The 21,403-nt window shown below is 38.8% G+C and overlaps 1 protein-coding gene across 1 annotated transcript in view; it reads right to left on the reverse strand.

Moving 5' to 3' along the window:
* The window catches only part of cntnap2b (contactin associated protein 2b), a 45,147-nt gene that overhangs the window by 13,156 nt on the left and 10,588 nt on the right, over positions 1-21,403 (reverse strand). Inside the window, exons 4-15 of the mRNA XM_030160798.1 lie at positions 21,012-21,159; positions 20,086-20,289; positions 19,769-19,953; positions 19,047-19,190; positions 15,998-16,256; positions 15,492-15,641; positions 14,713-14,875; positions 14,505-14,611; positions 13,126-13,245; positions 10,801-10,916; positions 2,972-3,056; positions 2,479-2,635 (exon numbers count right to left, since the gene is read on the reverse strand). Coding sequence (XP_030016658.1) covers positions 2,479-2,635; positions 2,972-3,056; positions 10,801-10,916; positions 13,126-13,245; positions 14,505-14,611; positions 14,713-14,875; positions 15,492-15,641; positions 15,998-16,256; positions 19,047-19,190; positions 19,769-19,953; positions 20,086-20,289; positions 21,012-21,159 — 1,838 coding nt within the window. The remainder of the gene's footprint in view (positions 1-2,478; positions 2,636-2,971; positions 3,057-10,800; positions 10,917-13,125; positions 13,246-14,504; positions 14,612-14,712; positions 14,876-15,491; positions 15,642-15,997; positions 16,257-19,046; positions 19,191-19,768; positions 19,954-20,085; positions 20,290-21,011; positions 21,160-21,403) is intronic.

The following is a 21,403-nucleotide window of genomic DNA, read 5'->3' on the forward strand; positions in this document are numbered from 1 at the left end:
AATCCTTACTCTTAATTCTTAATTCTTAACTGAAAAGGTTTTCGTAAATAGCTAAAATAACAAAACTTGTGTCACTCTCCAAATATTTCTGGATCTACCTGTACCTAGGGAATGTCTTAGACAATGATGGAGGAACAGACAAAGACATTAAGGCAAGAATCACTAAAGCAAGGCTGACACAACTGACTCTGAAACCAGTATGGCAGCCCACAGAGATGACCTTAACTACCAAACATGACGTTTTCAACACATATTTATCAAATCTGCCATCTTCTATGATAACATGGAAAATTACAAAAAATAATTTTGTATTAACCCTAGATGCTTGTCAATAAATGTCTGCATTCTCCAGATAATTTCAAATGGACCCTTTCATGAAAGTAAGAGTTAAATTAACCCTGAACCCATCCTGTAGTGAACAGATACAAATTAGATGTGGATTGTGAAATCTGAGCTATAGGGGTTGTATTTCCATAAAATGTCAACTGAATTTGATGAGAAGGTTTGAAAAAAAAAAGTTGTAAAAATAAATGTGAATCATGTATAATTCCAGGAAGCATAAGAGCAGGTGGGAGCAGTGCAGGTGACAGTACACATGGTTACCAGGGTAGAAGAAGCAGAACATTCTGTTGTTTTCCATTTAAAATAGCTGTGAGTTTTTTTCTACAGATGAGACGGGTATAAATTGGTCTCCTCATCAGTACACAGTGCCTATTGTAGCAGATGACACTTTATAAAAATATCTGGAAAGAAGAACCAGCTGAGCAAGGCAGCTGCTTAATCACGTGAGTTAAAGGTTTGCTATCAGAATTTACTTGAAATGGTGTTTCCATTTCCTCTTTGTGCATGTACTCTTTTGGGTAGAACAAAAACACCTCAAGCAAGCAAAATAAAAACCTTTTTGCAAGTCATCAAAGTGCATTTATCACTATAAGATAGGCCTGTAACGGTACACGTACTGAACCAAACCGTTTCAGTATGCACCTGTTCGGTTCGGTACACAGCTGTACCGAAATGGCACAGTATGATGAGAAAAAGAAAAAGGAATGAAAGACATTGTTCGATGCGGAACTTTAAATCCACGCAGGTTTCACACGGACATATTGAAGGAGCACACATTGACCCAAAATATTAAATAGCAGTTGATATAAGGTTAAAAAAAAACAACAAATCTGATGTGAACCTGGAAGGAAGAGACTGAAGACCCTCCACCATCATTACAGTCCAGTTTGGATCAGTTCAGGTTCAGGTGAAAGACAACAACGAGGAAAGAGACGTTAATAAGACAGACGTTAATTGGCCCCTATGAACTATGGTAGTTCTAAAACACTGACACTAGTTCTGTCTGTCTGTCTGTCTGTCTGTCCATCACGCATGCTGTATAATAGAGGAATAAATAGAACGTAACATTGAAAGTACGTAAAGTTTCACTTTAGTTTCACGGCAGCGTTCGTTACATTAGTTATGGACCACACCCCCAGGTATATAACTGCGCGCCTCCCCCCCTACCCCCTGGCTTCAACAAAAAAAAAAAAAAATCCTCCGAGCACACAGGCACACACAAATACACACAGTGTCCTAAACAGTTTGTTCTCTGTCCTAAAATAAATAATTTGGTTCATTGTGTTGTCAATGTTTCTCTTCAGTTTGTTTAAACAGAATACCAGTTTGTCCTCTTGTTAATGTTGCACTTCATGTGGAATTTTTTTGTTATTTTTATGCAGAATGTGAACTGACAGAACTGTGATTAGATTTTTCTTGTTTGTTCGAAACTACCTTTCAGGGAAAAGTGCAATACTAATGTTTAAAATACATTTAGTAATATTAATAATTAATTTTATTTTCTATTTGATTTGTAGCAGCAGAATTATATTATTCCTGTTTTTCTATATTCTATTGTCTCCAAAAATTGGGGGAAAAATGTTAAAAAATTCATAAATGCATTAATAGAGATTTTGAGGGGTTTTCTTTCTTCCCGTACTGAACCGAAAAAAAAACGAACCGTGGCTTTGAAAACCGAAAACGTACCGAACCGAAAATTTTGTGTACCGTTACAGGCCTACTATAAGATACACCTAGCTTCATCATCTTGAACATTTTCAGCTTGATACACTTCAAAGATAAAGTGACTGGACAAGCCTCACTTATTCTTATGATGGATTTCTGAATTTTACTTGTGAAACAGGCCTAGATATCAGCAAGTAAACAGATCAACACAAACTTTACACTTGAATATGTATGCTTGAATCTTCCATAGTGCACATTTAAGTTTACATTTCATTCAAATTATATTTAAGAATATGATAAAGGAACAAATTATAAATCTTGAATAATTAAAATCCACCAGATATACCACCATATTACTTCTGATAAATTAATATATATAACCAGAGTCATCCAGTCACTTTCATGCAATTTCAGTGTTGTTAGATATTTAAAAGTTGATGTAGAACATACTGAAAAGATTCAACCACTTACCAGGTCCGCAAGTCCGCATCACAGTTGCAGTAGTATTTGGGGTCAGTACAGTTATGTTCAATACCACAAGAACATTTTTGGATCCCTGGTCCTGAACCCCCCCAGTAAGAATGCTTCTCATTGGCCCTTCCTAGCCACCAGGTAAGTGGGACACCATCTGGGATTCAAAGCAACAACTTGCAGTTAGTACCCTTTCACTTAGTGCTGAGAAATATAATTTCAATTAGTATTGTTCAGAATGACTGCAATTTTGCTCAATTACTTTTATGCCCAGTGGAGACAAAATTGTGGCATCGACTACCAAAAATAAGAAAAATATTGGGCATAATACTCTACATGGCGGCTGTAGTTTGATAATGTATTAATGCAAGATGGGTTTCACGAAATATGTGTCCACAATTCTTGACCCTTCTAATAAATAAACTACTGTAAGAAAGTATAATTTATCAAGAACAGAACATGAAGATGAATCTCACTGTAACAGGAAGTTTACCTGGAGTGTGGAGCAGACGAGACATTCGGCAAGCATAGGCCACGTACTGTTCACAGTGCTCTGCACTGCCAGTCACCGACAACAGCTGAAAACACAGAAAAATCATTTCTTTATTGTGTATTTCAAAATATTTGGAGGTATGGATTTAAACATGTTACAGTGAATTCACCCTCAACACCAGATCCCCCCAGGGTTGTGTTCTCAGCCCTTTGCTGTACACACATGACTGTGAGGCCACGTCAGACTCCAACACCAACGTCAAGTTTTCTGACAAGCCCGACACCACCTGGTGCAACAACACCACTGCTCTCATCAAGAAAGCCTAGCAGTATCTTCACTTCCTGTGGACAATGAAAAAGGCCAAATCCTCTCCACAGTTCATAGCAACTTTCTACAGAGGCACAATAGAAAGCATCCTGACCCACTGCATCCCTATCTGGTACAGCAGCTGCCTCTCTCCACACAAAAAAAACCCTCCAGAGAGTAGTGAACACAGCAGAAGAGATAACTAGCACCCCTATCCCCACACTAGCAGACATTTACAAGGATTGATGCATCAGAAAAGCAACAAACATCATGATGGACACCTCTCATCCATCTCACAACCTCTTTGTGCTCCAGCCCAGTGGTAGGACAATTCAGTGCATCTGGGCCAGGACATCCAGACTGTGTAACACTTTCCTCCCTCAGGCCATCAGGGACATGAACAAACTGTACAAGCTGTCCTCCATTCCTTCGGGTAGAGAGAGATGAACAAATGCACATGCACTTTTTTAATTGCCTAAAACTGTAATCAGTGTTTTTAAATCTTGCACTTTAAACATTACAACCTGCACCTTGCCACACCAATACTACTGTTGGAATTTTGAATCAGCTGTGGTTTTACCATGTCAGTGTGTTTTTAATGTGTAGATTATTGGCTTTTAAGAAAGGTGATCTTATGATGGATGGACAATGGTATCTCACATCATTTCACAAACATGGTTGAACAGAAAAATCCAAGTTTTATTTTGGATGCTTACATTATTTTTACTTTGCACACAGAAACACAATTATTTCACAAAAAACAAAAACTACCTGGGTTGAAATTATTAGCTTCCTGATGTTAATCATCAATTGTGTATCCTGTGTGCTAGATAACAACCTGCACTCATCTGTTGTAGTTTTCAACAAATCTGACACAATCCTGATGAATCCCTGCCCATAGATTTTCAATGGGATTCAAGACAGGGCTTTGTGCCAGTCAGTCAATAATATTCACTTTGGTCTTCTGGAGGTAGTTTTTAAACAGAAGTGATGTGTATTGGATTGTTGTCATGTTGGACAACAAAGCAACAACCCAGATCCAGTTTTGCTGCTCACTGCTTGAGGCACATATCCTTCATTCTTCAACATTCCTTCCACCTGGTTGAGATCCTCCGTCCCAGATGCACTGAAGCACCAGCACCCCCACAGCAAAATACTCCCACCACCGTGTTTCACTGTGAAGACGGTGTTCTTTGGGTTATGCGCCAAAGGACCAAAGGAGATGCTTCCCGTGCACATAATCTGTCTCCAGGTTGCCCTTAGCATACAGTCTGGCTTGAAGGCCTCTCTTCTGATGGATTTCTTGATGATACTTTTCACTCTAAATGCAAGTCTAAACTATTTTCTTTTATTTGAATGATGCTTTCTTGAGTAGAAGCTCAAACCCCGGCTTAAGCTTTTATACTGTGTGTAAGCTGGGAGAAAACCCTCAATTTTAAGATGATTTTACAAGGTTTGGGCTTTATAACCTTGCATAACAGGGGTTTGTTCTATGGTTCAATAAAAAGGGGCAATTTTTCAGTGGTTTAATAATTTTGACCCTCATAGTTTTTGGTTTTTGTGAAACATTTTCTTTTCTGTGTGCAAAAAAAATAACACTATAAACATCCAAAATAAAACTAGGCTGTTTGAAAAAGCTGTGTTAAGAAAATATTTGCTCTATATCCTGTTGAATGTTACTGAACTGAACTGTGACTCCAAATGAATGTTTGTACCCAATTTAAAAAAATATCTCCAAAGGTCTTCTCGAGGCCAGGACTTCATATTTTTGAAGTTGAACAGTGATGTTTTGGATATAAATTGTCATGACATCATTTTATCCTATTTTACTTTTGTGTGATTTTTCTTTCACAAATGGAATTTGAATGAATCACTGAGATAAGGCCAACAATGTGCTATATGAGGTCACAGTGACTTGGACTGTTGACCACCAAAGTCTAACCACGTTCTTTAATCTATGCAAATATTTGTGCAAGAGCTCAGGAGGTAACATCTTACCTTTGTCAGTTCTATTAATTTCTTTTATATAAGTTTTTTTCTTCATATGTAATACTAACATTAATGATAAAATGTATTAATATTTAGTAAGTGTGGGTTTTATCCTTAGGTTGATGTCCAGATAGATAGATAGATAGATAGATAGATAGATAGATAGATAGATAGATAGATAGGTAAAGTAACAAAAGCCAAGGGGTGTGTGTGTGTGTGTGTGTGTGTGTGTGTGTGCATGGATATTAAACTGCCTAGGGTATTAGGACAGTAGCTGGCCAATAGGTGGTGCCATGGTGCCATAAACCACATTCCCTATAGATTGATTCTTTCGCTCACTGCCCTTATCTCTCAGACACAGGACAACTAACGGTGAACTGCAAAGAGGAGTTGGATCTTTTTTTTTTTTTTAAATCATAACAGTGGACAAGAGCATTCTAATACCCTGTTAATTAGCGCAAACAAGTCTACTGAGCAACAGGAGTGCTGTGTGCCTGTAAATAAATCTACTGGTGTCGGTCCTCCCAGGAACGCTCTTTGAGCAACGCTGAAAATTAACCCACTTCTCTGTAAAGTGGGAGGATGTTTAACAGGCACAACCCAGCACCCAGACATCTGTGATGCAACGGGCTGGGGCCAGCATTACAATCGTCCACAACTCCCAGAGAAAACCAAAAAGGAGTGAATAACAGTTAAAGGGAAAACAGGCAACAAAGCAACCAATTAACCAAATGTGCAGCTACAAAATATATTTTCTACTGCAGGACCCTGGAGCTTTATCTGATGACTTGGATAATTTATCACACTCACAGAGAAGGGTAAGGTACGGAAGAATATTGCATCCACAAAAAAAATAATTTCGGCTCTGTTTTTCTGAATTAATGAGATAATTATCTCATAATTACGAGAAAAAATAAGTTAAAAAAAAATCGGCGCTGTTTTTCTGAGTTTACGAGATACTGTTTCCTGAAAAAAAAAAAGCTCTGTTTTTCTGAGTTTATGAGATACTGTTTCCTGAAAAAAAAAAAGCTCTGTTTTTCTGAGTTTATAAGATACTGTTTCCTGAAAAAAAAAAAAGCTCTGTTTTTCTGAGTTTACAAGATACTGTTTTCTGAAAAAAAAAAAAGCTCTGTTTTTCTGAATTTACGAGATACTGTTTTCTGAAAAAAAAAAAAAAAAAGCTCTGTTTTTCTGAGTTTATGAGATACTGTTTTCTGGAAAAAAAAAAAAAAATTTGCTCTGTTTTTCTGAGTTTACGAGATACTGTTTCCTGAAAAAAATAAAATGTGGCTCTGTTTCTCTGTGTCAGTGGGACAGTGGTCCCTGATCCAACAGGAGCTCCTTCTATCTGTGCTGCTGAAAGCCTCTCGGGGGAGCGTGAAGTTGTTTCCGTTCTCGTAACCGGTTCCGATTACAGATCATGGAACTAGTTTCGTTTACAGAAATCAGAACCAAGCTGTGCTCCGACCTCCAAGCCCCGCTTCGTGCATGGATCAAGCCCTTCAAGCACACCGGCGCTCGGAGCCTGTAGCCCGGCTTCCTGGAGGGCACGACCACAGTGATGGGAGTTGGCATTAATGAAGTCAAATAAAATGACATTCGCCAGCATTAAAGAAAATATGCGTCTTGGTGTCCTGGTTCACCCCCGACCCCTGGACAGCTTTCCATCAGGTCCAGGTGGAAAGCTATGGGGGTGGGGGGGTGAACCGGGACACCAAGACGCTCCTCCACGGATCTAGTTCTGACTAATGCTTTCCATCAGGTCCGACAAATAAATGAATACACATTTGCACTCTTCTGCTGTGTATATTTTCTTTAATGCTGGCGAATGTCATTTTATTTGACTTCATTAATGCCAACTCCCATCACTGTGGTCGTGCCCTCCAGGAAGCCGGGCTACAGGCTCCGAGCGCCGGTGTGCTTGAAGGGCTTGATCCGTGCATGAAGCGGGGCTTGGAGGTCGGAGCACAGCTTGGTTCTGATTTCTGTAAACGAAACTAGTTCCATGATCCGTAATCGGAACCGGTTACGAGAACGGAAACAACTTCACGCTCCCCCGAGAGGCTTTCAGCAGCACAGATAGAAGGAGCTCCTGTTGGATCAGGGACCACTGTCCCACTGACACAGAGAAACAGAGCCACATTTTATTTTTTTCAGGAAGCAGTATCTCGTAAACTCAAAAAACAGAGCAAATTTATTTTTTTAACTTATTTTTTCTTGTAATTATGAGATAATTATCTCACTAATTCAGAAAAACAGAGCCGAAATTATTTTTTTTTTGTGAATGCAATACACTTCCGTAGTAAGGTCTAAAAGTAAAGACTCTGATTAAGGGTGACTCTGTCATAAAAGATGTGAGAGGCAAGTACAGTAACAACATGAAAGTCCTGTACACCCCAAATGATATGATTTCTGACAGGACTGACTGAATCCTGAGAATTATTGCAAGAAATCCAACTTTGAAAAACATCGTACTGCACACAGGGGCAAGTGTTATTGTGAAGCGGCAGTCCGAAATCTTCAAACAGGAATTTGGTAAACTGCTAAACACTGTAAGCTCTCTGAATGCTTAAGGTTTTGTCAACAGCCCCCACCAGTCAGAGGTGGAGTTGACAAATTCAGCAGGTTACTTGCACTGACCACATGGCTTTCAACTGCATGTGATGGCCATTCACTGCATTTCACTGACAATTTTTCTGGGATCGCAGACATCTTTTTAAGGGAGATGGACTTTCCCTAAATAGATCAGGAGTAAAACTTTACACCGTCAACCAATTTTTTTTCTTGTGTCACAATATTTCCTCTGTTAAGGACAAGATATGAGGGGAATACAAACAAAAGGAAGAAATGTCAAAACATGGTGAGCCAGCAGTACCTCCACCTGAATGTACTTACTATAAAAGACTTCAGAGCAAAGCTACACCCCCTTCAGCAGCCCCCACTGTTTGTGAGGATTCATTCCCTCCAACCCTGCAAACCCCTGCTGGAGTTCGTTGACCAAATGAACAGACTTGCTTGTGCCAGCACCCAGCTAACTCTTTACCTATCTCCCATCTTTTCTTCCCATACTCCACCCTGCCCCCCCGACCCACACAACCATCCCAGCCACAGCGTTCACCATCCCAACCCCCTCCACAGCTACATCCAAATCCCCTCCAGCCTCCCTTTAAAAGCTCAGCTCAGTCAGCTATTTGAAAACAAAAAAAAAACAAACTGATGTGCATCAAATCTAGGCTTTAAGGCAAATATTATTTTGGATGTTTCAAAGGAAAAGCCCAATGTGCCGGAAGCTTCAACGATTCATGTCTTGATAGGTAAAAAATAAATAAATAAAAAAGGAAGAGTCCATCTTCCTAGAAACATTATGCTATCAAATTTCAAAAGCCATAGAGAGGATAAGAGAGAGACAGTGAGACTGACCAATGACAGAGATCTCATTCAAATCTCCTGTAAACATAGAATATTAGTTCCTGCTCCAAAATATTTGAAACTTGCAATTCTCAATGTCAGATCTTTACATAAAAAATCATTTTCAATCAACGATTTCATTTCCTCTTAAAATCTTGATTGTATGTTCTTAACGGAAACATTGTTAGATAGTCGCGAGTATAATGCCGTTCTTATTGAATCCATCCCACCTAATTTCACATTTGTGTAAGAAACACAAGGAAAAAAGGGTGGTGGTGTCAGTGTATTTTTAAGAGATAATATTGCTACACACAGGTTTCCATTTGGGGAGTTCTCATCATTTGAGTATGTATCATTTAAAATGGAGCACAAATTATCTCTCTCTATACATTACAAAACCATGTACAAGCCTACAAATAAATAAATAAATAAATAAATAAATAAATATGTATATTAGGGCTGCATGATTTAGGCAAAAAAAAAAAAAAATCCTGATTTTTTTCCTCTAAAAACTCGATTTTCGATTTTGATTTTTGGGTAAAACTACAAAAGACAACAGAAGTCAGCATGTTGTTTTCGTGAGCAGCCCACAATGCAAGGCACTGCTCTGACCTCAAATCTGTGATGGTATCACGTGATGAACCCACAGAAGTTTATTTTTTCTTAATTAAATCTTTATTGAATGAAGTAGAGTATACAACCAATGTATACACCAAGAAAATAACATAAGTTTGCCGGGGGGAATACACTATAATACAATGTCCAAATCAGAGTAAATATTTTTTTATAGCCTTTTTGTTTCCAGATTTATCTAACAGCTTTAAATAAAGTTCAACATCTTACAAAAAATAAATAATATTTGGTTTTGTGTTACAGAACTTACCTTTGTGAATGAAAAATTTAGCAAGAGGACTAAATTAATTATTTTAAAAAAAATTTTTTTTTCTTTTCTTTTTGGGGTATCTGGGCCGATAGAAGTGATACCACTGTAAGTCAGTGACAGGCATCAGTCATGCGTGCGTGGACCATGGAATATGAGTGATCCCCATGCAGTTCTATTTAAACTGGGGGATCCGTGCGTGGAACAGACCGGCCCAGGACACGCTGGAGGGATTCTGTCTGTGGAGCTGGTGAATGTGTGTGTGCAGAAGGCTGTCTGGGCTCCTCTGCTGAGGCTGATGACCCCGAGACCCGGACCCGGTTCGGAAGAAGACAGTACGGTACGGATCTGGGACAACGTAAGATGAGTGATCCGCATGCAGTTCTATTTCAGTTGTGGGATCCGTGCGTGAAGCCACAGCTTACATTGCTATAAGTACTGCGGGCTCATTAACACATTTAAAGTCCGGTCATTACACGGACTTCTGTGACAGACCGCTGTCACTGATAGGAGGAGGAGCCTACGGTAGCGCGCGGCCCGGAGGCACGAGAGAGATTAAATCGATTTTATGATTTCCCTTTTTTAAAAATCGTCCTAATTAAAAAATCCGATTTCGATTTAAAATCGATTAATCGTGCAGCCCTAATGTATATATAAATATTTTTAATGGAGATGTTCTCACTTGTCTTTCAGAGTCTGACTGTTTAGTTATTGCTGGTGACTTTAACGTACTGTACATGTGGATAGTATCTACCATACAAGCCTGTGGGGATAGTGTTATGATCTGGGGTTGTTTGTCAGTCAGGTCTAGATTCACCAACATTATGTGTTCAAAAAATTAGGTCAACTGATTATGTGAATAAGTACCTGACCAATGAAGCCGATGAATTTTTTTTTCTTCCTGATGTCACAGGAGTGGTTCAGGGAACATGAGGCATCATTTTCTCACATGGATTAGTTACCACAGGGCTCAGACATTAACCCCATAGAGAACCAATGGTGCGCATAATAGGAGACTTTATTCAGTAGACTGACAGCTTCATCATCAATTGGATGGAAATAAATGTGACCTTTGTTGTAACACTGCATACGCATTGCCTTAATAAATACTTCTGTTGCATTTTTTTTCCTTGTATTTCTCAGGCACAGTACTGAGACTTCTGTATCTATGTGCATTGTGATCTACATTCACTAAGTTCTACTGAAAAATGTAACATTTATTTTAGTGTGCATGGTCCTTACATACCTGTTCATCAGTGACATTGTAAGTGATTTGCAGAACTGCTTTGCCCTCCTGATCGGCCCTAGAGACTGAGGTCTGAGGGGACAGGTTGTTCTTCAGTGTGGTCCACACCTTCTCTTCTGAAAGGTCAAAAATGATACATACAGCATTACGCATACTCTATATTCAGTGGCGTAGACAAAGCACGGTAACTAGGTAACTACTGTAAACCTCACAAACAAAAGCAAATTCTCAGTAGATTTTGAGACCATGGGAAGACAATTTTGGTGTAGTGTAACAAGTGAAACCTTTACAGAAAGAATTGAAAAGTAAAGTTTTCAATTCTGAAATATTTTGAGTAAAAACTGTTGAAAGTGGGTCACACTTCAACTTAGCTATCTGATATCATCCATCCATCCATTGGTGCTATCCATGTTCAGGTTGCAGTGGCAGCAGCCTAACCAGCCTCTCCCCAGCCACCTCCTCTATCACCTAAGGAGGGGACACTAAGGTGTTCCTAAGCCAGGGAAGAGATATAGCCTCTCCTGCATGTTCCGACTCTGCACTGATCTCCTTGTAGCTGGACATGCTTGAAACTTCACAAAAAAGGGGGCCAGATAAGACCAGCATCCTGATCAGTTCATCTGGCTCCTTTCAATGTGGAAGAAGACTGGCTCTACTCTGAGCCCCACTTGGATGGCTGAACTTCTCACCCTATATCTAAGGGAGAGCCCCAGTGTCCTGTATAGGAAACCCATTTTTGCCGCTTGTGTCTGCAATCTTGTTCTTTGGTTGACTACATCTACCTCATGACAATAAGTGAAGGTGGGAGCGTGTGGTGACAAATTGAGAGTTCTGCTTTTTGCTCAGGTCCCTCTTCACCAAAACAGTCTGTATCACTGCAGACACTGACCCAATTTGCCTGCTGATCATTGACTACATTCATCCCTCACTTGTGAACAAGACAAGATACTTTAACTCCTCTACTTGGAGCAGTAACTTAAACCAGAGGAGGCACTTTATCCTTTTCCAGGGAACCATGATCTCAGACTCAGAGGTGCTAATTTTGATTCTGGCTGCTTCACACTTCAAACTATCCAGATCAAATCAGGTCATTGCTTGATGAAACCAATAGGATCACATCATTTTACTAAGAGCAAAGATGCGATCCTAAGACCACCAAACTACACACCCTCCATCCCTTGGCTGTGATGAGAAATTCTGTCCATGAAAATCCTAATCTGTATCAGTGACAAAGGACAACCCTGGCAGAGTGCAGCTGGCACCGTGAATGAGTCTGACTTACTAATAGCAATGTGAGCATAGCTCCAGCTATGTTCATACATGGAGTGGATAGCCTGTAGCAGTGGGCCACAGACCCCGTACTCCTGTAGCACTCCTTACAGATTACCTTGGGAAAATGATTGAATGCTTTTACCAAATCCACAAAACACATAATGGTTAAACATGGTGGGAATTCCATCCTGTGTAAAAAGTGTTTGTGAAGCACTGCTAACCCCTCTTGAGTTCCCTGATGATTTTCCACAACTTTACAGTAGACAAAAGTCATGGTCTATTGACTCTCCAAATTACTGGCACACCTGAGTTTTTGGCTCTATGACTACCAAAGCAATCAGTCTGCTTTGACTTTCACTACCATTCAGCTGCCTCTGGAGTCCCATGTACCAATTACGCTCAATAGGCCTCCTTCTTCAGCTGGACAGCACACTTTATCACTGGTGTCCAGGTTCAGGGCCACAACAACAGGCACAGGCCACAACTCTGCAAAGCTGCTTAGACAATGGAAGTGTTGAACATGGTTCATTCAGACTCAATGTCCCCAGACTTCTTGGGATGCTGACGATGCTCTAATGGAGGCAGGGTGAAGATCTCCGGGACTGGAGGTTCTGCTAGACATTCCCAGCACACCCTCGGTGCACGTTTGGGTCTACCAGGTCTGACTGGCATCATTCCCAGCCATCAGATCTAACTCACCCCCAAATGATAATCAGCTGCAGCTCTGCATCTCTCGTCACCTTAATGTCCAAGACATACAGTATGGCTGCAAGTCTGATAAAATGACTACAGAGGTAACCTATGGCCTAAGGTGTTCTGGTTCTACATGCACTTATACACACGCTTATGTTCGAACAATGGACCTTTAAATCTGACATATTATCTGCAATTGAAACAACTTCAATAATACAGCATGTTTTGCAGAATTTAATTCTTTTATATGCAAACACAGACAGGTATGAGGTTAATTTTATTCAGCAGGACACATTTGAGATTTCTTGATCTAATTAACATGAAAAAACTTGGGCTACTACTGTAAATGACAACTCTAACCTTCCATGTCACAGCTGACTCTGAAGGGAGCAACTGATCCACTGCCATCTGGGTCGATCCAGTAGTTTCCTGAACTCTTCCCCTGGTTCTTATACTCCTCACATGATTGTTGATACATGGCTAAAGAGAAAAGAGAATACACAGCTCAGTAGAAAGGTGGTAGCTGCAGATGTGGGTGTGTTTTTACTTTTGTATATCTCTCACAACCTATTCAAACTGCAGTCATTTACAGCATGTGATATATGATTCAGGCACGTTTTGTTGAGTATCTCTCTTATTTGTGTCTGCTGGAAAAAAAAACCAAAACAAAACAAACAAGCAAAAACAAATCTAAGTAGGGTAATGGAATGAAACACCCTGAGAATAATTATAATTTACTCAGTTCAGACTTTCCATATCAGATAAGAAAAATACAATAATAATGATATCCTAATGAGGTGTCTGAAAAATCATGTTGGCATTTGTGAGATGGCCCTGGACTTGCTTGATTCTTATCTAGCTCTTCCACTGCTTCTTTCCTCTGAGGGGTCCCCAAAGGGTTGACTTTGGGGCCATCTTTATTTACAATTTACATGCACCCCTTGGAGCAGATCATGCACATCACAATATAAAATTCAGTGTTGCACTGAAAATATGCAACTATACAGTCACATAAAATCTTCTAGCATGGAGTCTTAAGAGTGATTAAGGAAATTTCTGACAGCAAATCAGAACAAGGAAGAGAGAAAAAATGCATGTCAGTGAGGAAGTAGTCAGCTCTTGATTATGATGATTATAAAAATGTTTCACCTAGCAAAAATATTCACAGAGTGCAGTTGATTAAGAATGTCACTGCTGGTCACACTTATTCTAGTCATTCTCAGCCTCCACGGCTTATGTATAGACTTCCTAACAGATTTTTTTTTTTTATATCTATTTTTATGTTTTATCTTATTTTATCATATGCATATCTTACACACTGGACCATACTTATTTTATTATGTGTTTTTTGTCATTCTGACACACTACTACTACTACTAATAACAAGTGAAAAAGTAAGCAGAGCTAATACCCCCGCCCGGTTGCACAACACTTCTTGCTCACTGATACCCTGCCTACCCAGGGATTAATTCTGAGTCTTTACTTTCAATCTTTTGAAAAACCTTTCAAAAATATGTAAAAATAAATAAAAATTTAAATTGAAATTTTAAAAAAAGCAAAAATTGGGAGAAAGGCACATGTAAAGAACATTTAGGTATTTTAGGTTATTTAGGTCATTTAGGTTATTGTTGCTATTAAATAAAATCCTCCCATTATAGAAGACAGAATGCTAGGCGGTCTCTAAGATGCTTGAAAAATACAGGTCTTCTTTGTGTTAATTTGTGTGCATGAGGGCTTACAGGTGTGACATGTTGCTCCAGTATATCCAGTGCCGCTGCAGTTGCAACTGAACGTATCCCAAGTCTGAGAGCAGTGACCACCATGCTCACAGTGGTTTGGAACACACCTGATACACAAACACAGTAGCAGGAGAACTGTGAATGTAGTCAGAAAATGCACACTGATAGGACCGTGGATCTCATGTAAAATTCTGCCTGAGTCGTATACCTGTCTACAATAGCACACATATCCAGGCTGACATTTTCAAAGGTTCCGATGAGACCCTGCTCCACAGCCCTGAGGTCAGCTAGATGGTCATCTATGTGGATCATCTGCATGCAGCCCTGGAAGGAGCGCTGAGGTGATCGGGTGTTAGTGTGGAGGAAATAGCCTAGAAAAAGTCACAGAAAGTATGAAAATAATCTGTTTAATAATCTATTTCTTTTCCATTATAAAGTACAACACAAAGTTGTCTTTACTACCTGAAAAAAGTCTGAGTTATGAAATGTTATATTTCATTCAGACAACAAAAATATTTGCCCTCCAAAGCATACTGTATATAAATAATCCCCACTTAGTTTTTATTTAAGTACCTTTATTGCATATTCATTAAATAGATATGCACTTGTTTACAAAGACATCAAATTATGCTATTTTTCATGGGGTGCCCAGATTTTTGCACACAGCTTAAATAGGCCTTAGCCTCCATTCAGTGTATCCACTACAGGCACTGCACAGGGCATCAAGTGTTGGAAGGACCCCTATTTACAACAATGATTCTTTTTTATTTAAAATGAAACATAATTTATCACCATTTGATAATGAATTGCTCATATCAGTGTTGGATGTATTACCCAGCCAGTCTACACTTTGTCAATGGTTGGAAATTCACAACACAGTGTATATTCACCTTTGGGTCAAAAGGGTAAGGGTTAATTCAAATTCATAGCTCTAAAGTACTTATCAAGTCCTTTCCTGTAGCAGCTTTTTAGTAGTTAGATCTTCACCTCCAAAGTAATAGGCCCCACCAGTCTGGATCTGAATGGGGATGGCTGTTCTGACCGTGGATGCTTCATCTCCATCAACTGTTAGCATTGCATAGTTCTCTAGTGCATTCAGATGCACACTGTGCCACTGGCCATCGTTGAGACCTGAACCTGGTAGAAAAAAAAACACTGTTTTCAATTATAGAATATAAAACCATTTAAAAGTGATGTGTCACGATGACACAATTCAAGTGCAAAACAAGTAATACAGTAAGCCTTATGTGCTTTGACATGTAGCTTTACGAAACCAAGTACACAGAACAGCATTAAAAAGAGAGTTCTTATTATTCATTGATGCAAAAATTCTAAAAAGATTTAAGAATAAAAACATAATATTCAAATATCTCCAAAAACAGGAAAACACACTCTTTAAAATATTACCATTAGTGAATTATACATTAGTGAACTAAAGGTATGTAACAATCTACGTTATTTCCTCATGTCTGAAGACCAAGAGTTCAGCCCACCTGATGAGATGTCTATACGTGTGTTCTTCTTTTGTGTCACATTCATATAGACTGTAACCTTTCCCTCTGTTAAGCTGACTTCCACCCAGCCATCAGCTAGAACTGTAAACATCAGCATCCCATTGGGATTCCACGTCCTGAAAGAAAAACTGACTGAAAGAGTGTCGCTGTCACTCTGACCCGGGAGTCGCAGGAAGGATGTGGAGTTGAAGAAAACAGGGAAGGAGTTGGACTCAGCACATGAGAAAGTCAGATTACGCTAAGACAGGAGAGGGAAAGAGAGAGAGGGAGAGGTCACAAACTGCATTATGGAGCAAAGACTGATGTTCAAAGTAATTTATTTGGAGCATGAAAGTTTTGTTATTAATATTTTTTATTAAATACCATGGTCTGAGTCAGTTGAGTGCTGGTTTTACAGACTTTAGGGATATGCATCAGTCAATATGGGTAATTACCAGTTAATGTCAAATCAATATTACTTGTATTTCAATTACATGTTTGGTGAGCACACAAATACCAAAGGTTTCTGAAATGATTGATACCCTTCTATTTATTTAGTGAAGGGGTGCCAAATACGTTGATCACAATTGAACGGTAGATTGCAAAGGTAGTGGGGGTAGATCGCGTGCCTTTCAAAAACAATGTTTTAGATGTTGCCTATCATCAATCCTCCCAACTGGGCAGCCAGTCTGAGATCTGCTCACTTCCAACACAGGGTCACCACATGGTTAAACATGCATTCAACTGTGTGAGCTACTGCAAAACTCCACTGAGCTAAGTCAACTATGTAGCCTTCCTTTATTTTTTCAGTACTCAACACATTTTTTAGACCACCTTTCCCTATTCATCTCAGAGACCATCAAACATCATGAAGTGCTTTAATGCAGACTCTTTGATTTTCAGTGATCTCTCGCCATTTTACTATTTTGAACAGGAATGAGGAATTTCAAACTGTATTCACCTTTTTTCACCCGACTTTGAGCCAGCTCACTGGGCTTCTATGAGAAGCCAGAAATTAATGAAGCATAATATTCAATAACTAATTTTTTTTTCCAGTTCAGGAATGCATGGAAATCATCAGAAATTTTACATCTTAATCAAGAAATAGTAATGTGCTTCATTTTTTTTTGTAAAACAGTAAATTTGAAAACTCATGGGTAGCAATAATAATTATACTTTATCCTCCTGAGACCCAGGAAATGTCAGCAAGGTACAAGTTTTTTTTGTTTTTCATTAAATAAGTGCCTATATTGGAAACATCATGATGCAACAGTTTTTGCAGATGCAGTTTTTAAAATTTTTATGGAATGTCCTTTGTGGTGGAGAGTTTTCTTTTCTTTTTTTTTGTATAAAGTTGTGAAACTCTTGTCCAGAAATGTGGACAGAAAACCAATAGCTGGGTCTTAGGAGGTTAGTATTAAAAATATTGTTTCAGTTAAAGATTGTCCACATACCGGTGTATTCACCATTACAGAAACAATAATTTTGTTAGCTACCAATGCTGTTAGGTCAGCTGTGGCAGAAAGCTTACACTGGGTGTTGGTTTAATAAATGTTTTAAGTACTCTATACCAGACCAAGAAAGAAACCAAAACCATTTCATATTTAAAGTGTGTTTATCTGACCTGTCAATCTATCATTGCTATTCTAATGAAGGGAAATATGGAGAGGCACTTTCATACTGTTTGTAAAAGTTCAAAAGTTACCTCTGAAAAACAAACTGAGAAAGAGAAAGGAAAGAGAACTAAAATCACATCATTTCTACCTTGAAGTTCATTAAGTCCAAATATTGTGCCAGTACGACTGATGATCACTTGGAAGTCTGCTTGAAACTGGCTGCTAGCAGCCACTGTCTGGACTTTCCAACCCACGGCTGACTCCATTCAGTGCAAGTCATCAGAGTAAGATACTGACCACAAATGGATTGAATTGTACGGCACCATATGGGTTCAGATAATATAAGTATATTCAGTATATATAGAAATAAATACTGTATACATTTAGCAATTTTTTATGTAGGTAGATCCTTTTGACTTTTCAACCCATAGAGACCCAGTGGTACTTTTTTAGCAATTGCAATTTAACCTTTCTTAAGTGTCTTATCACCATTTATTATATTATTACCTTCTGCACCTTATTATGCATACCATTCTTTGTGTTTTTTAAGTGATAATCAGGTCTTTTCCAATATTTAATTCACTGATCATGTAGATGTTCATAAAAGCTCAGATTAAAGTTGAGGGTTATTATGTCAGAAATAGAGAAAACTAATGTCGTGTTTCCACTACGTGGAACCGGCTCGGCTCAACTCGACTCGGGTACCAGGTCCTATTCCCGGAGACCATTTCCATTACAGGATACTACCACCTTTACAGTACCTGGACGTCATAGCGATGCGGCGTGTTACTTCCGAGTCGTCTGCTCACAGAATTGCTGATAAACTCGCTTGTTGCATGTTCTCTCGTCAAGCTCATACTGAATTTTTACGTCTGTACCTCCTCGACAAACCATGGTGTAGTTTTACAGACTGTCATCATGTGGATTAACCTACTGCTATATTTATTGTCAACATCCGCATCTGTTTTTTGTAAAAAAGCGGGTCACAGAGACAGCTCTCTGACCAATTAGTGGTCTGCAGTGTTTACACGTCACGTTTTAGTATCTGGTCCCCAGTCCTGGAACCTCAGCGGAGGTGATACCAAAAAACTAGTACCAGGTACCAGATTCCAGGTCCTTTTTCGTAATGGAAACGCAAAAAGGCCGAGTCGAGTCGAGTCGAGCCGATACCACGTAATGGAAATGGGGCATAAGGAAAAGTTTCTTTATCAGCAAACCTATCGATAACTGAACATAAACCTAGTGTGTCCATCCACTGTCATTTATCAAACTCCATGGGTTTTACTGGTAAATCAGTGTTGTTGACGATGACGGTGTTTCCATATTCACTACGGAACCTCTGAATCATCAATACTTATTATACTAAATATGTACTGCAACGCAAATCAACACATGCTGGCCTTGTTTTGTTTTTTTAAGGAGAGTTGTCTTACAAAGCTTGATGTGTCCACCTTCTTCCTGCGGACCAGGTTAGTAATGTTGTCTCCATTATAGGTGATTCCCTCCATGCAGCCCACAAAGTTTTCTCGTCCTCCTGAGTTTGGTTTGGCTGATATAGGGAGTCCTCCAAAACTGATCTGAGGACACAGCAGAATGGAAAACAGGAACTAAATGTACTGTGGCGATTGTAGTTAATGTCCTTACTAAAACTCTACATAGATAATTGCCTGTCAACACAAACAATTTTCTTCACTGTTGCTTACAAAATTATTTTTCTTTCTTTTTCTTCTTTCTGATAGAATAAATGTTTTATATTCATGAAATGGACGGTACGATAGTTGCAGAAAAACTATTGTACTATCAGATGTGTCCAAACTGTTGACAGGTACTGTACATAAAATTGCAATTCAAAATCATGAAACATTCAGCAGTGTTTTCTGAAATGCTAGTGGCATATTTGCTGATAATAGAAGAAATATATACATAGATTGGAAGATAAGTGTCTTTCATTTTTACTAACATTACTGTGAAAGAAGGAAGCACCTTTTTGTCACTTAATTAAAAAGTCCTCCTTAAAAAAATCATTATCCATTTTGCGTATGGTTTATCCTAAATATTTGTACCCTTTTACTTTGCAATCACAGAGTACTTTCTGATGAAATTAAAGTCTTGTATTGTAGTCATTAAAAACTTGGGGAAACAAAATAGAATTAACCTCATAGTCCAGATCCAGATGGTCAAACTCTCCATTGGTTCTAAATTGCTGAGTGTGATGATCTAAAGTGAAGTTGACATTCCTGCGGTAACGCTCAATCACAACTGAGTGCCAGTGGTCATCATCGAGTAAACTCCCACTGGTCACAGAGGTGTGTCCTTGTATGGAGCCGTACTGATTACTGCCTGAAGATAAGAGCAAATCCCATGCAGAAAGAAGGGTACTTATGTTACTCATGTCACATTAATAGATACAATGTAAAGAATTTCAGTAGAGAAAAACTGATCAGACATGGTTGTGACTATCTGGAAGGTTACCTAGGTTGATGCTGAGCTGCAGTCTTGCTCTGCGGAGTTCCAGAGAGATGTAGTCTCCCTGCTGTCCTTCTCCATGGAGCAGGACTCCATCTCCAGCTGTGGTTCGAAACTTCAGAGAGATAACATCCTTTACAATCTTTAGCTTCTTGCTCCTGAATCGGTAGGAGATAATGCTGCTGCCATCAAAACTGATCACATCAGCCCCTGTAAAACACAAAAAGGCCAAAGTATTGTCTATGACATCACCACTGTGTACCAACAGCATGTGCAAATAATGGGGTTAGGTTGCTACCAAGTAAAACACATTATAAAAAACTATCAAGTGAAAATGCAATTTACTTTGAGGTGCTTAAAGATTTGGAAACATTCTGAACTGCAACATTGACTCTGCAAAGAAAAGTTGTCATATCAAATGCAGCACAAGTATTTGCATTGTACAGTCTTTGTGAGTGGAAACATACATCTCAGAAACTCCAAATGTCAGGCACATTAAAAAAACTAGGCAAAGCAAAAATTGGATGTGTGTGTGTTCACCAAATGCCACCATCTGTGGGCTCTTCTTTCACTTTTAAGTTTCCACATCACAGTTTTTTTTCAAAACTGCTATTGCTTTTCTGCTACTTCAATAAAATCAGGGGAGCTACTAGTGCTCTGGCACTAGTCATCAGCAATGGAGCAGCAAACATTCACATCTTTACCACCAGATTAAGATTGCGTTTATTTAAAAAATGCAGATATTGTCCATCTTAGGCTGAATACTTCGTTTTTTTATTGTATTTTTAACAGAGAAAAAGTTTGAAGTTTGCCAAATCATTGACCTTTGTACTGTTAGAATAGAATAGAATAGAATAGAATAGAATAGAATAGAATAGCATAGCATAGAATAGAATAGATGTATTTTTCAACTCCATTTTCATTGTACTCACAGTATGAACAGCCATAAAGCTCCAGTCGTACTCCAATGCGTCCCTCCTTGCTCCACTCCAGTGGGATGAGGCGGATGTAGCGTGCCAAAATTGGATGCTGCAGCTCATAGCGAACCACACCCTCACTGTTCACATTCCCCTCAAAAGTCTGAATCATATCAGAAACACACATGCTGCAATATTAAGGCAGGTAGTTTTCCTACTCTGTTCTAATGTATTCAATTACCTCAATATTTTGACTCTAAATACACATATTACATTACAAAACAGAAACTAAATCAAAATGACAGTGATTAAAGACACATCATTATTAATATGTTATCATTATATTATTATTATCATTATATAGCAAACCACACTGTGTTACATGTAATTAATCATAAATATAGATA

This window comes from Sphaeramia orbicularis, chromosome 17 (assembly GCF_902148855.1).
Source record: "Sphaeramia orbicularis chromosome 17, fSphaOr1.1, whole genome shotgun sequence".
Lineage (NCBI taxonomy): Eukaryota > Metazoa > Chordata > Actinopteri > Kurtiformes > Apogonidae > Sphaeramia > Sphaeramia orbicularis.